At 42.2% G+C, this 21,793-nt stretch overlaps 1 protein-coding gene and 1 long non-coding RNA gene across 2 annotated transcripts in view; one reads left to right on the plus strand and one right to left on the minus strand.

Moving 5' to 3' along the window:
- Positions 1-21,793, minus strand: part of LOC306980452 — a 359,700-nt gene that overhangs the window by 133,536 nt on the left and 204,371 nt on the right. The gene's annotated exons all lie outside the window — the stretch shown is intronic.
- The window catches only part of stim2b (stromal interaction molecule 2b), a 33,916-nt gene continuing 14,209 nt past the window's right edge, over positions 2,087-21,793 (plus strand). Inside the window, exons 1-2 of the mRNA XM_079579829.1 lie at positions 2,087-3,395; positions 19,200-19,330. Of these exons, the coding sequence (XP_079435955.1) occupies positions 3,263-3,395; positions 19,200-19,330 (264 nt within the window). The 5' untranslated portion in view covers positions 2,087-3,262. The remainder of the gene's footprint in view (positions 3,396-19,199; positions 19,331-21,793) is intronic.

The raw sequence follows: 21,793 nt of genomic DNA on the forward strand, positions 1-21,793 counted from the left end.
TGGGCGACATATGCAAAACTGACTTTAAATAGACAAGCAAACAAACCATGTTATAACGTGCCCTCTTTGAAGACTGTAGTAGTATTGTATTTCACTACATGCATGCAGTTTTGAATAATCCTCGGGCTGTTAAATGTATCTGCTTCTGCGGTGTCAGCACTTCTTTCTGGACCACTTGAACACAATTCCGTCATTGTTAATACCCAGTACTGTTAAAGGCCATTATCCAACATTATATCAGTTCTGAGCCGTTCTCCACTCAGAGTGTGTTGATCTCGCCGCGCTGAAGCTGTAAACCACACGTACATCAAAACTGGAAGTAGGTTTTTAATAAGTTGTTCCTACGGCTACAGCTTATAGGCCATACCGCCTTTGCGCTGCCCGATCCCGCCTGGAGAATGTAGTGTGAGTGAGTGAGTGGTTGGTGGTCGGAGGGGCCGACGGCACAGACTGGTTGCCTCGCTTCAGTCAGTCAACCCCAGGGCAGCTGTGGCTACAATAGTATCTTACCATCACCAAATATGGAGTGAATTAATAATGCAATGTAAAGCGTCTTTGAGTGTCCATAAAAGCGCTAAAACGATGCGTTATTATTATTTATAATTTATTATTATTATTATTATTACAGCTGCCAGCATGAGGAGCCCCAGGCAAAGTCTGCACTTCTAGAGCCTGTATTTCATTGTTACTAAATCATTCTTACAGAGACATAATTTCAAACAATAACACTTAAAAGATGCTGAGGCACCTGACATAATGTTTTAAGTCTATTTATAAGCCCTTATGCATGATATGCTGTATGCACTACTACTACTACAGTGTTTCCGCAGGTGTTAAAAGTCATTTAACCCAATGTTTCTCAAATTAATGCATTAAATGTTATTATATGTTTTTAAAACGGATTCAAACTGGCATTAAATCTAAATTTATAGAAAATAATGACATTGCTCAACTTTTTTTTTTTACAGTTGGTTGTTTTGGCTGAGGTTTCACGCAATTTTTTGCTCAAAGGTTGCACGTTGTATTGAGTTTGCTTAATAATTTTCCCTCATTCCTTTGTTTGTTTGGAATATTTGCAAGTCTAATATGCAGTAATTCTCTGCGTTAGTGGCATTGAAAATTTAGTATTTGGACATAAAAATGCCATTTAAAAGTATTGAACTTGACGCTCTGCTTCACGTATAAACCCTGAACTAGATGATTTCAAGGTGCAAGACCTGTAACAAGTGACCTACTACAAACTGTTCAAGTAAACACAGACATTATTGACAAAGTGCTATTTACCCTGGTGAATTTACATGTGTGTATTCTTTGTTCGGGAAAAATACATTCCAATTTGAGTTCGCAAATTCTGGTTGTTTGTACAATGGCATGTGTTCTGACACTTATACAGAAGAATACTAGAAATATGGATTTGAGTAATGAAAATATTATGTTAAGCAGGTCACATTTTTTCTCAGTAAATATACAGTGTTTAGCAGCATCTTGGGTTGTTATTATCTGGTGGAATTACATACTGCCAGTGTAGCTTAACTATAATAACTTCCTCTATTGAAGAAGGCTATTTGATCAGGTGGTTGTTATTATTATTATTATTATTATTATTATGATTATTATTATGATTATTATTGGATGAAAAAGCATAAACTGAGGCACTCAAAAAGGTTATCCTATTTTTTTTTTTATATAAACAAAGATTTTATATCCAAGCAGCCCTCCCACAAATCAAAAGTGAACAAATACATTATTATTATTGTTTTTAATATTCTTTTTTCTACATATTCCATATCTATGTTCTATTTTTTCTCCTGATATTATACAGTAATAAACCTACATGTTCGTCATTCGCGGGTTCGGCCTTTTTAAAGTCTGAAACTGAGCGACGCGCGAGTCCTCCAACCACGCACTGCCATGTTGGGAGACGCCGGCCAATCAGCGCGCGCTCAGGTGTTGGAGAAACTTGGACGTTCCCCAGTGTGTGAGGAAGCAGACAACAATGAAGATGCTGTTATCTCGGCCACCTTAAGTACGAAGACATGCGTTTCAGGCGAGCCGACGCGCGTTTCGCTGCGTAATTCTGTGGCGCAGGTTTTGTCGTGCGTAAAGTCGCAGAAAGTGGTGTTGTGGCAAAGATGACTGCAGCATGAAGCCCCTACCGGAGGGGAACGCATGCCCCACCGGTGTACTAGACGTCTCCCTAAAAGCATGACACGACAGCCACACTCAACCCCGCTGGGAAAGTCGGTGAAGTGAACAAGTGGCGATCAGCCCCGGTGGTTTCCCCCCCCCTCCCGGTGTCAAAGCGTTTTGCATTGTGACTTCCGCCCACGGTCGTCTTTCCTTCTCCAGCCAGTCTGCATCAGCCGGGGCAAGAGCAGCTGATACGACATGCGGATCCTGTATCACCCCGAGCTGCCCCTCTCCTCAAACTTCATTTAGAAAGTACGCCAATGTGCCGTCTGACTCATGTAGGTCGGCGAAGGATTAGGAGGGAACCGTGGAAGACGCGTTTTTTCCCCTCAATTCTTTCTTGAAGCCACTGGATTTGTTACTATCATGTGAAGAGGAGGCGGACCTAGGAGACACTTCTTCAATATGCTGAAGCTGTGGCGTGTGTTTATACACTGTACGTGGAAGTACAGAGACAGTTCCCAGCCAGCAAACAGGCCGACGTAAGGATTTAACGGCGCACTTGTTCAATTTTGAAGCGCGTCCAGGGATTATATCGTGCCGTTCTCCTCCGATTTGTTTTGAATAGGGAATTCCTCTGCACAGGGCTGCATGTGCTTTCTCTATTAGCTGTTTGCATTCATCACGCGTAGCATATGTTTTTTCATTTGCAGTTTATTTCTCGTTTCTTCTTTCTGACACATCAGTGGTATGGGGAACTGGTTCGTCATTGCTAGCAGCGGGCGCCCCTTTCAAACAGACAGCAATGCTATTAGGGGCTATTAGTTTATATACTGGGGTCTTCTTTCAAACTAGTTTGCCTTGCCAATGACCCACGATGAACTATTATTCTGTAGGGATCTTTCACGCTCCTGTGCGGTTCGGTACTAAGATGTATCTCTGTTGATACATTTTTACTGCGTTTTTAATTTGCTGCATTGTTTATTCGCCTGTATTTTACAATCTTTACAACATAAGACATTTTTGACTTGCTGTCAAGGCTGACCCCGTCATATTTTTCGAGGTGATCCAGAGGCTGCCTCTAACACATCTGCCAACTCGCACGGATAAGATTTGTGTTATCTTTTTCATCATGAGTTACATCCACAAGGTGGTGAACATACTGCTACGTGGACTCGTCATCTATGCGGTACTGGGCTTGGAGTGCACTTACTCGAATGATCTTCCCAACCACTCGCCTGATGCTGCAAATGTGGCCCTTACAGGTAAGCCCCATCCGGAGTGTCTCCCTATACTGTAGGGATGTACGCATGTACAGCATATAGCCCCCTCTCCCCATCCCTCTCTCTCCGTGTTCCCTGTGGCTTTCTCGGGGAAAGCCTAGGAATGCCCTGCGCATGGCTTAATGGGGATGCGTTTATTTTTCGTCGGCAGACACCTTATTCAGTGTACATCGCTGTGAAATGCGAAACATGACAGGAATGCAGGATAGCAGCACGCGTATTTACAATTATTGTGTCGCCGAGGAAGCTTTGATGGTTGCCAAACAAATTGGGTTCACGTTACGCACGCTTTAATCCATGAATAATGCTGTTTACCTTATTACTAATGTTTATTTTTTTATCTATGAAAATGACAGAGGTGACCTCTAATGGCTGTTCACAGTTGGTTAAACGGAGTGACGGCTGATTGGCTTTTTGTCCACCAGTGCTGCTTTTATCTGTGCTGTTGGGTTGAATGTGGGATATAACAGGTGCCAAATGAGAGGTTCGTTTGGTCTACTGTACTTCCTCATAAGTAGTTTGTTGTCCATTCTACAGGTGACCCACTTCTGTCATCTATGCACTTCCTCATTCCTTTTTCTAGTTGTCAAAAGAAACCCCAACTGTAGGAAATAACTGTCAACCATCTTCATGACAACAATGCTTGCATGTGCTCCTAACTATCAAAGACTTATCTGGGAAGGGAGTGGGGATAAAGGTAAACGGTTTCTTTCCTGTAGAGTTTTCACTTTTGAGGCTATAATGTCAATATAGGCAACACACAGACCTCAATCTTGTTCATATTATAGTGAATTTACTCCTGTCTGTGACGTAAACCCGATGCTTTTTTTGTTGTTGAAAAATCCAGAATTCTGCATGCTCAAAGTCAACAAGAAACTCAATGTCAATAAGAGGACATTTCCCTTTTCCTCAACTTTGTTTTGAAGACAAAGATTTCAGCAAAAACCCTAGCATGACTAGTGCATTGTTGGTAAACATGACCACAGCAGAAAACATTTCTCTGTGGATTCCATGGAAAAGGTCAGCTGCCTCTCCTCCCTGGACTAATAATGACATCCTCAAACGCATTGTATTGGTCAATAAAAGACATTGCATGTGTTTCTTTTTGCAATATACTTTGTTACTTACTATATTCTTTGGCCTAAGGTCAGAAGAAATCAAAAAACAGTCAAAAAGACTCTCCGTAAAGGATTTGTGATATTGTAGTTACCATGCGCCATGTTCTTTCTTGTAGTTTAGTTTGAAGCTTCTTGTCTGATTGTGGACGTGATCTGAGCGAGTTGTGTATTTGGCCTGTTTGGCTTGTCAACAAACAGTCTCTTCCCTTCAGCTGAGGGATGTGCAGTTCCCATGTTGGCAGCCTGCACAAGATGATAGCAGATTGAATACACTTACATTTATTCATTTTTTTATTACTTTGGATATCAATATTACACATAAACAAAAACTCAAACACACTTCGGTCTTTCACTAGTCTCTTTTCTGTCTCAAGCTTAAGTAGCCATGCTTTCTCAGCTGTACTTTCTTGCGAGCTTTCATATTGCTAATAGTAGCAAAATAGGCTAAACGTCAGCAAGAAAGCCCCCGTTCTTCTTTTGTCTAGAATAGGCAGCACTGGGAAATGCTAGTCTCCAATGTGCCCCAAAAAATGCCAACAAAATATCCTTAAAAGCTTTCAGGACAACGACATGCCAGCTATCTCGGCTTCAGGGCAGTTTCCTTCATGACCCGTGTACGGGGTTTACTGACCAGCTGATTCAAGTCCCTTTTTCAACCTGGAATCTAAAGGTTGTATTTTTGCTTTGACTTTCACAGTTGGACTTGAATTCCCTTCCTAAACTGCGTGCTGACCTTTAGCAACATCGTCACTAAACATCATGCTGCTCCAAAGGTCAATAGAATGCTCAATGCTGCTCGGTAATGCCCGTGAGCCTAATACAGTATGCGCTCGTATTCGTCACTGTGTGGACTTTGTGTTGTCCTGCATTAGCCTTAACAGCGTCTCAATGGACAATCCGTCAGCGTTATGTCCGTTCGGTCCCATAGGTGGCCAGAAATCTATTGCAGCTGCTCCAAAGTGACATAGACATAATAATGATGAGGAGCTGCTGTGGCGTAGAAGCGGGTCGGACAAACGGTCAGCTGTGAGAACGCCCTATCTCGGAAGCTAAGCGTGCGTGTGAATGAGTGGTTGCCGTTGATCAGAGGGTCCAATATCACAGATTGGGTAGTTAAGGCTGATTTGTTGACTTTTTGGATTTTCTGTGGTCAGTTGCCATAGTAATTAATCCAGACTAAAACTCTCACCGGATGCAACGGCGATTTGTCTGTCTTTCCGCCTCTGACCACGGCGACGCCAGAAGAGGACAGCTGCCATCATCTCAATCAAAGCTTTAGGGTTTTGATCCCCCCATGATAACGGCCGAACCCAAACACAACAGACCGCCGATGTATTTATAAATCCCTGCTACAGTTTTCCATGCGACCTTTCCATCATGTCTACCCCGGCTGCGGTTGACCTGGCTGGGACCAGAGGTTACGGTGTTCCTCATTATTACTGTGAGACAGCGGGCCGCCCCACACTTAGCTAGTCACTCTAGGGAGATAATAGGGCTTTATGTAATGGTTTATTCCACTATTTCCATTGTTGACAGCCAGGGCACAAAGCGTGGAGTGGATTAAAGAGGCTAACAAGCCACGCGAGTATCGGTGACAGGCTGAACCAAAGGCATTTGTATTTAGGATATGTTGGTGATGGACAATTTTGTTTTCAAATCTCTTGTGGTTAATGAAGAGAACTGAATTAACAGCCAGACGATGATAAAACATATGACAGATGCAAACACTGACGTTCTCTTGACTGGACCTCAGTAAGTAGTTGCATGTGGGCATTGGGCTTTTTGCATTAGTTAGGCTTAGTTGCGTTAGATGCTGTTTGCATTGAGAGCCTGCTGTAATAGAATGGTTGCATTGTGCCCATAGAGGAAGCTACGCATTCTGTTTTCATTGGTTACTGCTGTGTACAAAAGTCCAATAAAATATAAAGAGTCTGCTCTGAAAACAAACATGCTGACTCGTTCCACAGTAGCTATATTTGATCAATTTCTCCAAACAAATTAAACCCAACTGTCTTTGTTTGCTCGTCCCTTCAGTGTGACGATAGCGGGAGGCACATGCATGTGTCCCATATAATTCATTCATAATGAGAGAGTGCGGTGGCACCAGGCTGGATCAGTCGTGCAGAATGCCTCTCAGTCAGATGTAGGTCACTGTACTGGGCCTAGTGCCTTCCCTGCTGTGAGTGGCTGGAGCAAAGCCCTGCGCCCCCACAGAGACTGGGCCTATTGTTGTTCAAAAAGTGTTGATCCCTGAGCTGGCACAGGACGAGCTTTTGACCCGACATGCTCCGCATGACACAGAACTGACATTTGGTATGTTCACTCTTTACTATACTTTAGTGAAGTGAAAACGAAATGGGAGTGTTCAGAACATAGATATAAGGAATATTGACTCAATCACATTATTTATTAAGACAGTGGTGAGGCCAAGTCTGGAGTACTGAGGTTCTCTGAGGGAGTGAACAATTATTGGATGTTATGGAGTTCAAATTAGAGTCAGATGGAGCTGGTCATGACATAGTACTGAGGTGGAGCATTTCAGTTTTTGCACGGTGAACGGTCTCTTTAGTATCCATTAGCGAATAACTAATTGCACTTGTAGGACATAGCAACTGGGCTTCTACTTTGAGCTTGACAAATTTCCACAATAAAATCCAGACCAGGGTCGCGACCTTGTGCGGTTATGAAAAGAAGACTCTGCTGTGCTAATACTTGTCACCTTAACACAGGAAGAGCCAATGCCATGCTCTTCACTGTGGACTGAAATGATCGCTGCAGCTTTCTTACTTTGCATCTCATTTCCTCTCTAATTACTTGTGTTCGCCCAAGTATTGGATTCAGCAAAGCTACCAATTCATGAATTTGTATTTGCTGTAAGTGATGTGAAACCACGTGATGGCTAAAGTTACAATTGATATTCAAAATTAGAATTTTTAAGAGCCAGCACTATTTGAAGTTCATTCAGTGCAAACTGAGTTGAAATTGCATTTTGTTTTCCTGCAATCAGCAAACCCTAAAGAGTCCAAATTGGGGATGTATGTACAATCCTTTGTTTAGACCTCTAGAACATATTTTGAAATGTTTCTCTACATCCAGTCTTTTCTCAAATGTCAGCATTCCTGAAAAACAATGTATACACAAAAACAGATTAGTAATATATTGACTGGCACCGAATTGAGCAAATCGATTTCTTCTCCTGTCTTTCGCCACCCATGGATTAGTTCTGCCGCATTAAACTTGCACAATATTTGCCTATGTTTTGGATGTCCATGATTTACTGTTTCTGACAACATGCAGTTGGACTGAACCATCCATGACATTATAGCTACCGTACTTTGAGAATTTCCCAAAACTTCAAGAGGGCCCCTTTCCAAATACAAAACGTACAGTACCTACACAGTATTGCCTCATGCTGATAAAACAAACATCATGTTCTTCTGTGGTAGGGATGGTCCGATATGAAAATTTTCTGCCGATACCGATATCCGATATTTGCCTCGCTGCTGTGGCCGATATCCGATATTTGCCGATATTTATTTCAACGTTAAAAATCAATAGAAAGGCTTACTCAAATGTGGAAAAGTTTGTAAATTGTTCCAGTATTGGAATGTTTTATGCTTATGCCTGGGACACATCTCACACACCAGGATGAAACAATCATTTTTATTAGAAAAATATTAAAAAGACCAAATGCAATGTTGGAGTGAAATGTAATTTCGTTTTTGGCTAAATATTTACTCAGACCTACTTATTATTATAATTTCACCCATATCCTCTATTAATGGGAAACACTGACACTGGGAATATGCTAGGCTACTATTTATTGCATGTTTTATTAAAATATGTAGCCTACCATGTTGTTTAAGCTACATGTTTTAACTTTAAACAAATCTGATAAAGGACACACTGCTCCGTATGAAGCTTTGGAGTTGCAAAAAATATCATAATGTCACTTTAACAGCACCTTATATGAATTTATGAGGCCAGACTGAAGATTTAGAGTTGGTTTAGAGCTGGCAAAGGGCAAACAGTAGATTTACAAGATTAGCATGAGCTTTGAACTGCATTGTTTTCAATGGTAAATGCGCTAACGATCGCAAAAGCGTCTAAATAAATATGCGCGGAAATGCGGACATTACGCCTCGTTTTCACGGGTCATTAACATGACAAAAGCGGGCAGAGTAAACGTGAATACAGACATTATCATCACTGTAGTTACACCTACGTGACAGAGAGGTCATGTTTACGTGTTGTAGCCTTTAGCCTGTTAGCAGCTATGCTAGCGCTAACAAACACAGTTATAAATCTGGCGTCAGGACGGACAAACTTTTGCAACACTCACCTCAGATGTAGCGACAAATAATCCATCAGAAAATGATTCCTGTCAATCCTGACTCAGAATTATGTCCATGAGGCAGTTTTAGTCCAGTTTGTTGCAGCAGTAACTTGTGGCTCTGCATCTCTGTGGTGTCCAAGTGTCCGCTCCACTTTGTTTAAACTTAGTAAAAACATACTTTCTTTTGTAGACTTGTGAATTTATGCTGGAGGATCTTTATTTAGGAGCCACTGTTTATTTTAGATAATTTGAATAAATTGTTGCCCCAGTCAGGTCAGTTTAGCCCGACTACACCGCTGCTGCATTCAGGTGCGCTACGACATTACGGTGCAATAAATAATTCAAAGAAAAAAAAAATATCGGCCGATATTTTCCAATATCGGACCGATACCGATATATGAAAAAAGGACAAATATCGGCCGATAATATCGGCGGCGCCGATATATCGGCCATCCCTATTCTGTGGTAAGTTAGATGGATTGTGGACGTGCAGAGCTGTCCAGGGACTTTCCCTCGGTAAGTTCACGTGACTGTCCGGCTCGGACAGCAGGGGCACAGAGCGGTTTAGATTTCTTTGGTATGCCGTCTCCTCTCAGCTCTGACTCCACTGACAAGTTTATGCGTTTGCCGTTGACCATAACAAACTAATTTACAAGCGGATAACAAGCACGCCATGCCCACAGGGATGCAGCGCCGTATTTACATCATATCCAAAGTGTCATAATCTGGGACTCCAACTTGTGACTTTCTCCTAATGCGCATTCAAAAGTTCTCAGAGGAAACCTGAGCTGTGGCCACTTTGGCACTTGAGCTTGTGTCTAGCATTGTATCAGTGTTTATGCTAATGCTAGCAAGTGGGACACTTCTCTTAGCTCTGGGACCAAAGAATGACTGAACTTACAGCAGCATCCGTCTAATTGGCTCTGTGCATGGAACGTTTTGGCTAACTTCCTGTTAGCCGGTATAGGGAAAGACCATTTCCTGTCAACATTTTGACACAAATTAAAATTGGCATAAGATTCAAAAGACAGGAAAACTTCAAGCCAAGTGTGTTTCATAAAAAAACATTTGATAATGGTGCTATTTCAATATTTGTTAGCATCAAATTTAGCCTTTAGCTTCAATGCTGAAACGGCTGCAGTTATAAACACAGACGTTTCTTCCACTTATGTGTTAAACATCCCGAAGTGTGTTTCCTGAAAAATATTTTATAATGGTGCTATTTTAATATTTGTTAGCATCAGATTTAGCCTTTAGCTTCAATGCTAAAACGGCTACAGTTATAAACACAGACGAGTGCAGTTTTATGTTATCAGTAATTACCCAATAGCTACAAGCGTTCTGCCATGTAGCCTACTGTTACAAAATGACTAGCTATAGGAATAAAGACAGGAAGCAGTCGTTAGCCTTGGAAGTTAGCATCATGCTGCTATACACCATTCTCAGCGCAGAGCCTTCTTGAGAGTTTTACTTTAGAAAGTCAAGTTTGTCTTTGGTCCTCCTCAGTGCATTAGGCCATTGCTGGGATGATGCTTTTTCTCGGACACTGGCAGATTAAATCAAACAGGCCTTATCCATTCTCAGTGAAAGTGACAGAACAATTTTTGCTTTGACAGCTAAGCCAATAGAAGTGAAGTATGTATTCATTAACAGAGCCTTGTGGTACTAATGTTTTGCTTGGCTGCATAATTTATCCGCTGCTCGTGATTACTCTTTTTATGGTCATTGGTGGCAATGTTTGTAGCTTTATAATAAGGAGCCCCACACTGCGTAGCATTTCACACAATAAATAACATAAAATCTAAGCATTGAGTGTTTCTAACAGGAACTGAAACATGCAAAATTAGTCATCCCTTCAGACACGACATTAGGAGCACGTTTGTTCATAATTAGTGACAGCATATAATATATAGTGTTCGACAGTTTATTGTTTACTACAGGTCTTTTATGGAATTCTAATTTTGGACACTGCTTTGTGCCACAAATCTTTAGGGCGGGTGTTAAACTAGCTGCTACTACTACAATGCTCATATTTATAAAAGCAAAAAAACTCAAGCATCCTGTCAGGCAGGAAGGTGGACAACACATGCCGGAAGTTGGCAGAGATTCCAGCGTGTAATCCTGTCTCATTTACATAGTCATGCCAGCGAGACTTTCCCATGCAAACCGTGCAGGAAGTGTCCAATGGCATAACTTTAATCTCTTTGTTGCATTTTCAAAATGCACCGGTGCCAAGATGATCCCTTCATCTCTTTTATTTACAAAAAAACCTGTAGGTCGTTGGCTTCTGTGATTGTTTTTTTGGTGTTGTCGATCCGCAGCCAGGTATTTGTCAGTCCTCTCCAGGCTTTTATTGTTATGTGCTGGCAAAGTGCAAAAAAACGACAGAATTTGAGTATCTAATTCTGTTTATCCCAGGTCTACTCAATCGTTCAACAAGCAATGTCTATGTTTATACTTTAAAATGACTGCCTGAAAATAAGAAATGGGAAGTGGTTGAGTCACGGCCTGTCGCTTGTTGCTCTCCTTTTGATGTTGTCATGGATGGAAGCCGCATAAAGCCGTACTGCATAACATATCACCCAATAAACAGACTAAAATGAAGGTGTTTATTGATTTACGGGTGTTTTTATTGGTCAAAATAACACTGTGCCACATACAGTAAAACTTGTAATGCTCCGCACTGTAGCTTATAATTCCAGCCATTGCATGTGTGCGTGTCAAACTAATTCTTCCTGTACATGCGGGTCGACATGGTAAATCTGATTGTATAACTCCCCTCGCATGTGATCTCTCCATACTTTCCTCGCTGTTTATCTGTTGGAGCACATCAAAGCCTTGTTCTACCTATTTTCATCCACTTCCAGCCACATCCATCACGCATCTCGCGTTTGGGCTGTTTTTTTTTGAGACATTCCTGGGACGCTCGGGCATAAGAAGTGTCTCCTTTTGTGGAAGTTTTCGGATTCCGAGTCGGTGGGCCTCCACACGTTGTGCTCTACTTGTCGGCTCGTTTCTGAATTTGTGGCCTAAGCAGAGGATTACATTTGCCCATTAAGGAGGAGGGGGTGCACTTGTGACTGTGGAAATAGCTATAGGTCAGATAGGAAAGGAGCTCTTTTCACTGCGGAATCAAACAAAGGAGGGATGAAAGGTTTTATCTACTTGGTATTTGAACTTCTCTATGGATGACATTTTGGGACTTTGCGTGTGAATTAATTCTTAACGAAACTTTGCATACAGAACAGACTTTTCAATAAAGTCAAAACGTGATTCATCCTTTTCAGCTTATTCTAGGTCGAAGTCTTTTTTGAAAATGACTAGTTAGATAACCATGCAATATTATGTTTGTGTAAATTACCTCCTCTTATCATTGCTCTGCGCTATTACGAGGAAATGGGGCAGACTGGCTTTCCCTGTGTATGTCTCCTCCTCTTGTGGTTCATGAACCTTTTACCAAACCATTGGTCCAGTGCTGCCATGGTAAAAGCCAAGAGACAGTGATGGGTGTCTAGAATCTGTTTTATGTATGCATTATATCGGGGGGTGTAAGGGTTTCAGTCATACAACTATTTTAATTTTACAATTTGAGGACTTTTATCATCCGCTAGAATATTTTGTTTTGCATTTTTAATTTGAATTCATAAGGCAATGATCTTCATACACTGCCTGACTAAAATGAACAGTGGCCATCTATATTAAACCAACTGTTACAGCCCAAAGAATGAGCTCAGCTGACAACCTGATCATCGTGAATGCCCAGGTTATTCCATCAATGGATTGATTTTTCCCTGATGGCACAGGCCTATTCCAAGATGACAATGTCAGGATTCATCGGGCTCACATTGTGAAAGAGTGAGACATCATTTTCACACATTGATCGGCCACCACAGAGTCCAGATCTTAACCCCTTTGAGAATCGCTGGAGAAGGCTTTGCGCAGTGCCCACACTCTCCCATCATCAGTACAAGTTGTTAGTAAAAAAGGCTTTTTTGTGTATTTTGTCACTTGCTTTGACACATGGATTAGTCCTGACTTGCAGAGGCACAGTGTTTTTTGAGCCTGTTAGTGTTCTGGAACATAGCCAAAAGCTACTCTCCTTCTCTGCCTAGTTAGTATCCTTTACTGGAAATGTGCTCTTGATTCATCTGCCTATCAATCCATCAACTGCTCAATAATGACAAAAGCAAGAGCCCTCTCGCTGTGCGTGTTTGGCCAAATTCCAAAAATCCTCCATGCGTGTTTGCGTTCGCTTAAAATTCTCCCCTTGTTCTGCATAGCCAACATTTATTATCGCCAAACCTCAGAGCTTTGAATGACATGCCGCTTTTGTTTCACAAGGACATCAGAAACTTTGTTCGCAGTTGGCGCTTTTATTTCTGCAAACTGAGAATACCACCCCTAACACTTTAAGTATCGTGTTTCCTCAACATTGACTCTTATCTGTCGGGGCCGATGAGACATTGCCAGTGGCATTTGGAGAAGGCTAATGATATTTGTAAGTCATTAACAGCTGCTGATGGGCTGAAATTGTAACCTCTGCACAAGTTTATTTACTCCTCTTTAGTTCTGACCTCATGGATTGACTAATGACACAAACATATGGGCAAGGCTTATAATTGTCCACACGCCCCGCTCGACAGTTTGTGGTGAATGTCAGTACAAAAGCATGTTCAATAGGCAAGGATGAGTGAAGGTGCGGGGCAACAGATGGATGTTAGCCCATGTCGGCAATCCAGTGTGTGTGTTTTCTTGTACTTACGACATTGTGAGGACGAGTGTGAGTTGAGGAACAGAGTGAGGACATTTTGGGTGGTCCTCACTTACTTGAAGGACTGTTTGAAGGTCAAGATGTGGTTTTAGGGTTAGAATTAGGTTTAGATTAGGGTTAGGTTAGGGTTAGGGTCTGGGTAATACATTATGTCTATGAGTGTGTGTGTTTACATGCGTGAGTCCCATGTGTGTTCATTAATGCACTGTCCAAGCCAAAACAAACAAACAGTCACTTCCAACTTTTTGAAAAATACCTGTGTTAAGGAAGTCGTGTTTGCATACAATGGACAGCTGAGACTTCCTTGTTCAAATACTTCCAAGAATTTCTCCTTTCCAAAGAGTTGATTAATGGTTAATCGCTTATAGAGGTTATGCAGATAATGTCAAAACATGACAACAGATAAGTGTATTATCATGATTGTCGAGGGCTCTTTTATCACTTTTGAAAGTATTTTACATAAACTGACCTTCCCAACTCAGAAAAGCTCCTGCCTTTGCGGGAAATAGAAGTTATTAGAACTTAACTGGAGTCAGTCGACATCTATAGCCGAGGATTTACATTAAGCTAGCCGCGACACACATCATTCACACTGTTTTTAAGCATGTGCTGCTGTTACTGGTGTTCAGCATTCTTAATAGTGTCTTCTTGCGAACCACCTACTTGGTGTTATGAGCCATTGTATGAACTGCAGAGTGGGAGGACAACGCATCAGATGCAATGGAAACAAAAGAGAGAGAGCGCGAGCAGGAAACTGCAGAGAAAATGCAACAGGGACGGCTTAAAAAACACATATGAAGCCTCCCATCCAACCCGACATTATCATCGGTACAGTAGAGTTATTGCAAATATTCTCAGTGGACCACATTCGCTCGTTCACTTTGCATGATTCAAATTCTTCTACAGCCTGTTTTGTTTTGGACTTGCTTGGCACACCTACACAGCGCACCTGCTGTTCAAACAGTGAACCTGGCTGAACTGAACTGCCGTCATCTGCGTTGTAGTGCATTGTGTCATCTACTCCTGCATGAGGGCAATATTCAAACTTGCCAATGTCAACAACGACTGTTTGTGAAAGTTAGTGAGACAATAATTGCGATCAAAATCACATGAATTGTTGCGATAGCCAAATTACATTGACTGCAATTATTTAAATTTATGTATTTATTTATTAAAGCGTCCTTTACAAACAACAAAATATGGCCTCTCCATGGGCTCTGCTTACCTTGTAGTGTAGACCTCTACAAACACGCTCTGAAATGCTTCTGGTCTTACTTTAGAAGTTGTATTTCGGTCTTTTCTTAATTGTTTATGCTCCTGAATGTGTTCAACCCCCCCACTCGCCTGGACCAAGCACTTTTTCTCCAGCTTTACCCAAATCTAAAAGCTGCTTGTCTGGAGCTTACAGCCAACAGGCCAGAGTAGCGCCTCATTTGAAAGCAACCTCCTAATCTGATTGTAACTTTTTTGTCACGCTTGTTGTCACATTTTTCACGTTTTCATCTCTTTCAGACACTTGTTGTTGTTTTTTATTGTTTTTGTGGCTTTTTCATGTTTTTTTCATTGCTATTTCTTCAAGAAGCTTTTAGATTTGGGTAATGCCCAAAGTCAGTTCAAGTGGGGGTTAAGAGGTTAAAACGTTCATTGTGAACTTTTTCAGCAATTAAAAAAACGTTATTTCTTCTCAAATCATGCAGCACTACTTTCACACGTGTCATTCTTCGATTTAATTTCATAAGAAGTGAGTAAAATGCTGCCGTGAATTCTCTTTTATCCAGCTCTGAATTAATGTGTTCAGCTCTTGTGTTTGGACCTCGATTTGTCCTCAATTTGAATTCCGTCCCGCGTATGGACTACTCGATTGAAATTAACTTGAATTGTTTGCCTTTAGTTTTTGCTTTAACAGTAATCTACACCGATCATATTTCTTTGTCTTTTGCAACCTCAATGTTTACTGTCATGACTAAGTCCCAAACAATGCCAGGCTTGTCTGTTGACAGTCCGACAGGATTTACAAATGTCAGGAGATGATTACAGGATTAATCTACATGGCGGCGTGCACACCTGCATGAGGCAATGGGGGATTCCTGTGTGGAGTCTGTCTACCACAATCCTCTGGGGCTCCGGCTCTGCGCTCTTGGCCTTCTATGTCCCAAAGGTCCGGGTCACCGTAAACACCTTCCGAGGCCACATAGCAGCTCCTGTCTTCTCCTAAACACCTCGAACAATGCTCCCTGTTCTCCCACTGACACACATATTGGGTATATTTTAAAGCACCGCCATTCACTTTTAAGTCCGCGTTTGGCAGCTCGTTTCTTTTGCTATCAAATTCTTTTGAAGCCAACCTGCCAGCCCCGGTGACAGCCTTTCTCAGCGCGTTATTGTAAAACAACTTCCTGCTTGTATTTGCATGCCGTGTGCGCTTTAGCTTTATCTGTGTGTGTGTGTGTGTGTGAACAAGGGAGACCTCTGCCATTGTTAAGCTTTTACATACTGACAACTGCGCGTCTTGACGAGTTAAAAATAACTTTGTGCTTTCCAATTTTGTCACACCGCTGTTTCAGATCTGAGCGACTCCCACTGGTACGCGGCGGGGTCAGCGCGGGGTCACTTCCTGTCAGAAAAACCCGTCATCGCTAACTCTTCCCAAAACATGCTTAAACACACACACGCACACGCACGCCGCGGAAGGGAAACGCACGCCGTCACGTTAGTTAACTGTGCAGCCGCTAAATGACAAATGTTTGATCTCTAAATAAATATTTAATTTGGCACAAAGTGGAACAGAATGAGGCCACCGGTGTAGGGAGGGAAAGAAAACAACATGTTTTTAAGAAAGTTGTGCCTTAGTCTATATGGCGTATGTAAAACACAAGGAAAGTAGACGCTTTGAGCCATTTTTAAATAAGTAAACAGTCAAATTGATATGCCTATGCAAACAGCAGCCTATGTAAACCCCAGCAGGCTAAGCAAATGCGTTGCGTAACCTGCTCTCAAGTGGTGGACACTTGATGGTCAGGCGGATATGGTCGATGACACACGTGCTGCTTCTTGTTTGAAAGATGGGATTTGCCGTTAGTTTATCTCGTAGCCTGTTCTCCACGTCTTCAGGTTGGCTCCAGTGCCGAGGTCAAAATCCGCTTTTGATGAAAAATCAAATCTCAGTTCCTTTCTTTCTTTCAAGCCGTAAAATTTCACCCAATAAATATAATGACAAATAAAATACTATTCATTTGATTACAGATATTTTATGATTGAAAAATACCTAAAAAAACCAAAACAAAAGACCGAACAAACGTGTGTCTGCTCACCTCTGCTCCTAAGACCTGACTGTAACATTACAGCTCATTTCATGTTGACTGAAGACAGACAAATATGAGATTTAAATACTGTATTTTCCGGACTTTAAGTCACACTTTTCTTCAGAGTTTGGGCTGGTGGTGCCACTTATACTCAGGTGTGACGTGTATATCAAAATATATAATTTCACATGTTTGTTATTTTCACAATGACCACAGCTAGAGGGCGCTCTCGGCTTGTGTACCAGTATCTACTCCAGTACCACTGGAGATTTTTTTTAAACGGTAATCGAGCAAAAAGAAAGTTTGGAGTGAGGGACTGGCAAAAAGCGGAGGTTACTCTTACTGCATTGAAGAAAACAAAAAAAGCTAATCGCGGGCTAAAAGCTAGATCCCCACAGCTATAGGAACGAGTTCACAAATGAGAGCTTGAACAATGTGATGCCGGGAGAGGCTTGTCAACGGTGCAGTTACGCCTCCATGCCCCGGTAGTTGCCAAGGCTGGTGCGACTTCTACTCCGGAGTGACTTATTGTCCGAAAAATACTGTAGTTTAGGTCCTCATCCAAATCCATCCTTCGATTACTCGCTTCAAAAATAGCATTTTCTGTGTCGAGCTGATGATGAGGAGCGTGTTTTGTATTGCTGGCGACAGTAGAATACAAAATATTACGTGGCTTGCCTTTAAGTTTCCCGATTATTCCTTTTTTTTGTCTACGAATATACAATATTGGAAGTATTTCAACGAGGATAAAAGTGCGACAAAAGAGTAACAGAATGGTGATGAAAAAGTGACACAAATGTGACAAAACGCCACAAAAGAGCAACATAAATTTGTCAAAGATGAGTTTAGTAGGTCTCAGCTTTCAACACTGGCTGTAAACTCCAGTCAAGAAGCTTTTAGATTTTGGTAATGCTGAACTGGAGGAAATGCACTCAGTTAAGACGTTAAATGGAAAGTCAGCAGCATCAAGTTGTCTTGTCGTATCCATCCGCACTGCGCAGATGTTCCTGGTCTTCTCGTGTGCCCTGATATGTGTTGGTTACTTTGAGCTGTTGCACGGACGTCCTCCCTCGGGTTTGCAATCCAAGCTCTAGTCTAGTCAGAAGTGCTCTCATGGCAAGACATCCAAGTCAGCCGCTTAGTAGGAATGTAAATCAGCATCACAGATCGCAAAATGTCAGTGAACCCTGGGGTTAGCATGATTGTGTTATGGCCATAATTACAAAACGAAGTGTCGCTGAAAGCTGTCAGGATCTTTGTGTGTGCCAGAACAAGCTGCCGCCTCCTGCTGTGCCAAACAGTCAGGCCAGCGAAAACGATGGCCACAAGGAGATGAGAGCTAATGTACTCCACACATGACCGAGCTTAGAAAGGACATGATGGCAGGGACATGTTAAACCAAACGTGATACAAAACGCCTCCTAAAAATGTGCACAGTAGGAACGTTTTCACTGAGTCCTGTCTTCTAGGCTTGAGGCTGTCCAATCCAAAATAGACAAAGAAAAACGTTATATTTCTTCTGCAAGGTTGCACTGTTCCCTTAAGTTAATCAAATTTGTCTAATACGTGCTAGTTTAGTCAAGTTTTTGTTCGCGGTATTCCTCGACCTTGTTGCATAACGGTTCCAGCAAATTGCGCCCCACAGTTCTCCACTGCAACTTTTGTTACTTTGAATGGTGACACCAAAACTGCAAGGGTTGTTTATGCGCGGCTCCACTGTGACACACTGGCGCCTGGCCAGTTCAGACGGGCCACTGCTTCAGAGGCCTGTAATAATGGACTCTTTTCCCCCAAAGGAGCCCGAATGAAAACAAGCAAGAGGAAGAGAGGGCTGTCCCGGGACGCTTGGGGAATGACAACAGCACACGACATGACCAGCAGGGACTTCGTGTTTTACACACACACAGGCACAAACAGACCTTTCGTTCACACGCTGGATATGACTAAGCGCTTTTTGTACTTCAGCATTTGCATGTTGTCCTGACCTGCAGACTGTATGTTCAAGCAGCCCAAGGGATACCCAGTGGGAGGGTGTGGCTCGTCCTCGAAGACTTCCGTGAAATGTCTTAAGATGTGCAAATATGCCGCGTCCTCTGTTTGTTTGCCTAAAAGGAAATGTACTCGTTTGACTTCCTTCTCGTGGTTATATGTCTTCAAATAAAACAATTCGTGTTATTCGAGAATCCCAAAATGTGTACAAAGTTGACAAGTGTAAGCGTAGCCCCTGCCTCAGCAGCTTGTGCTCTCTGTTCCCTGCAGATCCCTGCCTTATAGTGATGCCACCATGCATAAACGAGGCAGACCGCTACAGTTTGGAGGCCCTCCGCCACATCCACAAGCAGCTCGACGATGACAATGATGGAGGCATAGAGGTCAATGAGAGCGTGGAGGTAAGAGGACGCTGAAACTGTTTGCAGAACCATGGTAAATAGGTGCAAGCATGTACATTTGTAGTGATTTTGTTACTTAATGTGAGCAAATAGCTAATTTTGTGTTTACAAAAAGAAAAGCCTTCTTAGCTACAAAGAGCATGTAAATATTGTGCAGTATTAGCTTAAGGCAGTGAGGCATAGCTTTGACCTTACCTGTTATGAAAGATGAACTATGTACATGCAACAGAGAACAGACTGACACCTTGTAGATTAAAGAAACTATGTAAATCCTGATGATAAGTTCATCATGTCATGTCCCTCCTGTTTTTAACCTTGTTGTATGACTTTCTTTTTGCTCACGAGATGGTGACTAAAATAGTTGGCCCTATTAAAATGGAGAACCTTGGCCTTGGAGCTTACTGTTTGATGTTGTGTGTAATCATCATCGACCTCCTCTGCTCAGGAGACCTCCACCAGACCATGGTGGCATTCTGTGTGCGTTGGCTGGAGTCACTTTTAACTGACTGGGAAGTGCAGGTGTGAGAAATGAGTATACAGTGTGACCCTGCCGTGGCGCCTCAGCCCAGATCCGGATGCAGTTTGCCTCTGAAGCCCGTCTAAGCCCCATGAGATCTGGCCTGGACTCAAACCATCAGGGTCAAAGTGGGCTTCTTGCGTGTCCGCCATGCCTTAGGCTGGTGACTTTAAAAGGCCAACAACTCCAGTGTCTTAGGCCTGGAGTTGTTTTTGGCTGCCACTTGTATTTCCTAATATTAGTTTTATACCATGAGGATTTCTTCCAACTTTCAGTCGGTCAGCAGCTGGCATTTTGTAAGATGGATTAACTCAAGGACTGTGTAAAGAGTGAAAAACATTTTCATTTTGAATAATGTTAGAAAAGGACTTTTACAGAAAGCACTACTATATTCGTAATAGACATGTTGGCGTTGGAGTCGTCTTTCCTTTTTGGTATGATTGCTCTTTATGTACTGTCAATTTATAGTAGCACCGTCTATTTCTGTGTACTTAACCCTGATTGTTTATTTAAAGGAGTTAAAGCTAGTGAGAGGAAAACAGTGGGGGTCTTCGCTGTAGATTTAGTGGCGTTTTTAGTTGCGTTTCCTGGCACCGACTTGAAAGGAGTGCCACAGCGATGAAAAGGCGCCGGGGGTCGTGTCCTGTGGCCTGCATCTGGTCACTGCCTGAAACACTAGCCTGCTGTTATCCAACTTATCTCACGGACTCCCGCGCCAAATCAAGTGAAGTGTCATTTCAGTTTTACATGACTAGCTAAAAATTCAATTTGTAGTAATTGGAGTATGCCAAGTATCCAACACAAACTGTATGACTAATCCAGAGCGGGAACGTGGTTAGTCAGAAGCTTATGGTCTAGCCCAGGGCCAATGCCGTTTGTCATGTTATAGCCATCTTGTTTTTCATGGCAGGCATTGCAGACATTGTTTGGTGGTTGATAAAAGATGACATAAGGTCTGGTCTGCACCCCAATGTGTATACACAGTCAGTCAAGGAGTGAAACTTGGTGTTGCTCCAAGAAAACAACATTCCAAAACCAAAATATAACGTAATTTCAATTTGCATAAGATTTATTTATTGTTTATTTATTCATGTCAAATTTAGTGTGATGCAATTTAGTCCAGCAAGTGTATATAAGTAAGTGTCTGTGAAAAGTACAACATTAAAACAACATTCCAACCCACCATTTGAGAAACTGAAAGAAGCCACAACCCCTTTTTGCAAAGTAGTAGTGATAGAATGTTTTTCATGGTACTCCATAAAACAGTATTGGGCCAAAAACTGATTCTTGGGGAACTCTTGACCAAATGCTGTCACTCCTCTCATGGTCTTTCATGTGCAAAATAAACACAACAAATTGCTTCTTTGACACACTGCTGATAAATTATAAATGGTCACTTGTTTACCTTCAGCTGATTAGTTTTGGTGCATGCGTCATGGACACGCAGCTCTGTGTGTAAACTTAATGCCTCTCAAATAAGGAAGCAGTGGCGCCACAAAGATTAAGCTCTGCGTGGCTCTCTCTGTCACATCGCGTCTTTATCTTTCAGTTGATGAACAGCAAAAGGGCCTTGAGTACTTTGATTTCTGAAGTGAGATGAGTTTCCCTGAGAATAAACCAGGCCTCTTGGGAAGTGGAGGCTCGAGTATTTTTAGTCTCGCAGTCTTTAAAACGATCACTTTTTTACAGCCCCCCCCCCCCCCCCTCCCCGTCAGCTCCTGTAATTCGACTACCGTGGAAGAATTTTATTAGGGGGGTCAATCCAGCTGTAATCCCGTTAAACATAATCCCGGGTTTGGTTGGCAAGGCCGCTCTTCGCCAGGGAGTTTTGAGTGACGCGCGTGTGGCTCTTTTGCTGATCACGGTCGCGGGGGAAGGCAGGTGCATGTCGTCTCTGTTGCCAAGAAGACGTTGGATCAGGTTGCACTGCTTTGATGGGCCAGAAC

The sequence above is a fragment of the Gobius niger genome (assembly GCF_951799975.1).
Source record: "Gobius niger genome assembly, chromosome: 21".
In the NCBI taxonomy this organism is placed as follows: Eukaryota; Metazoa; Chordata; class Actinopteri; order Gobiiformes; family Gobiidae; genus Gobius; species Gobius niger.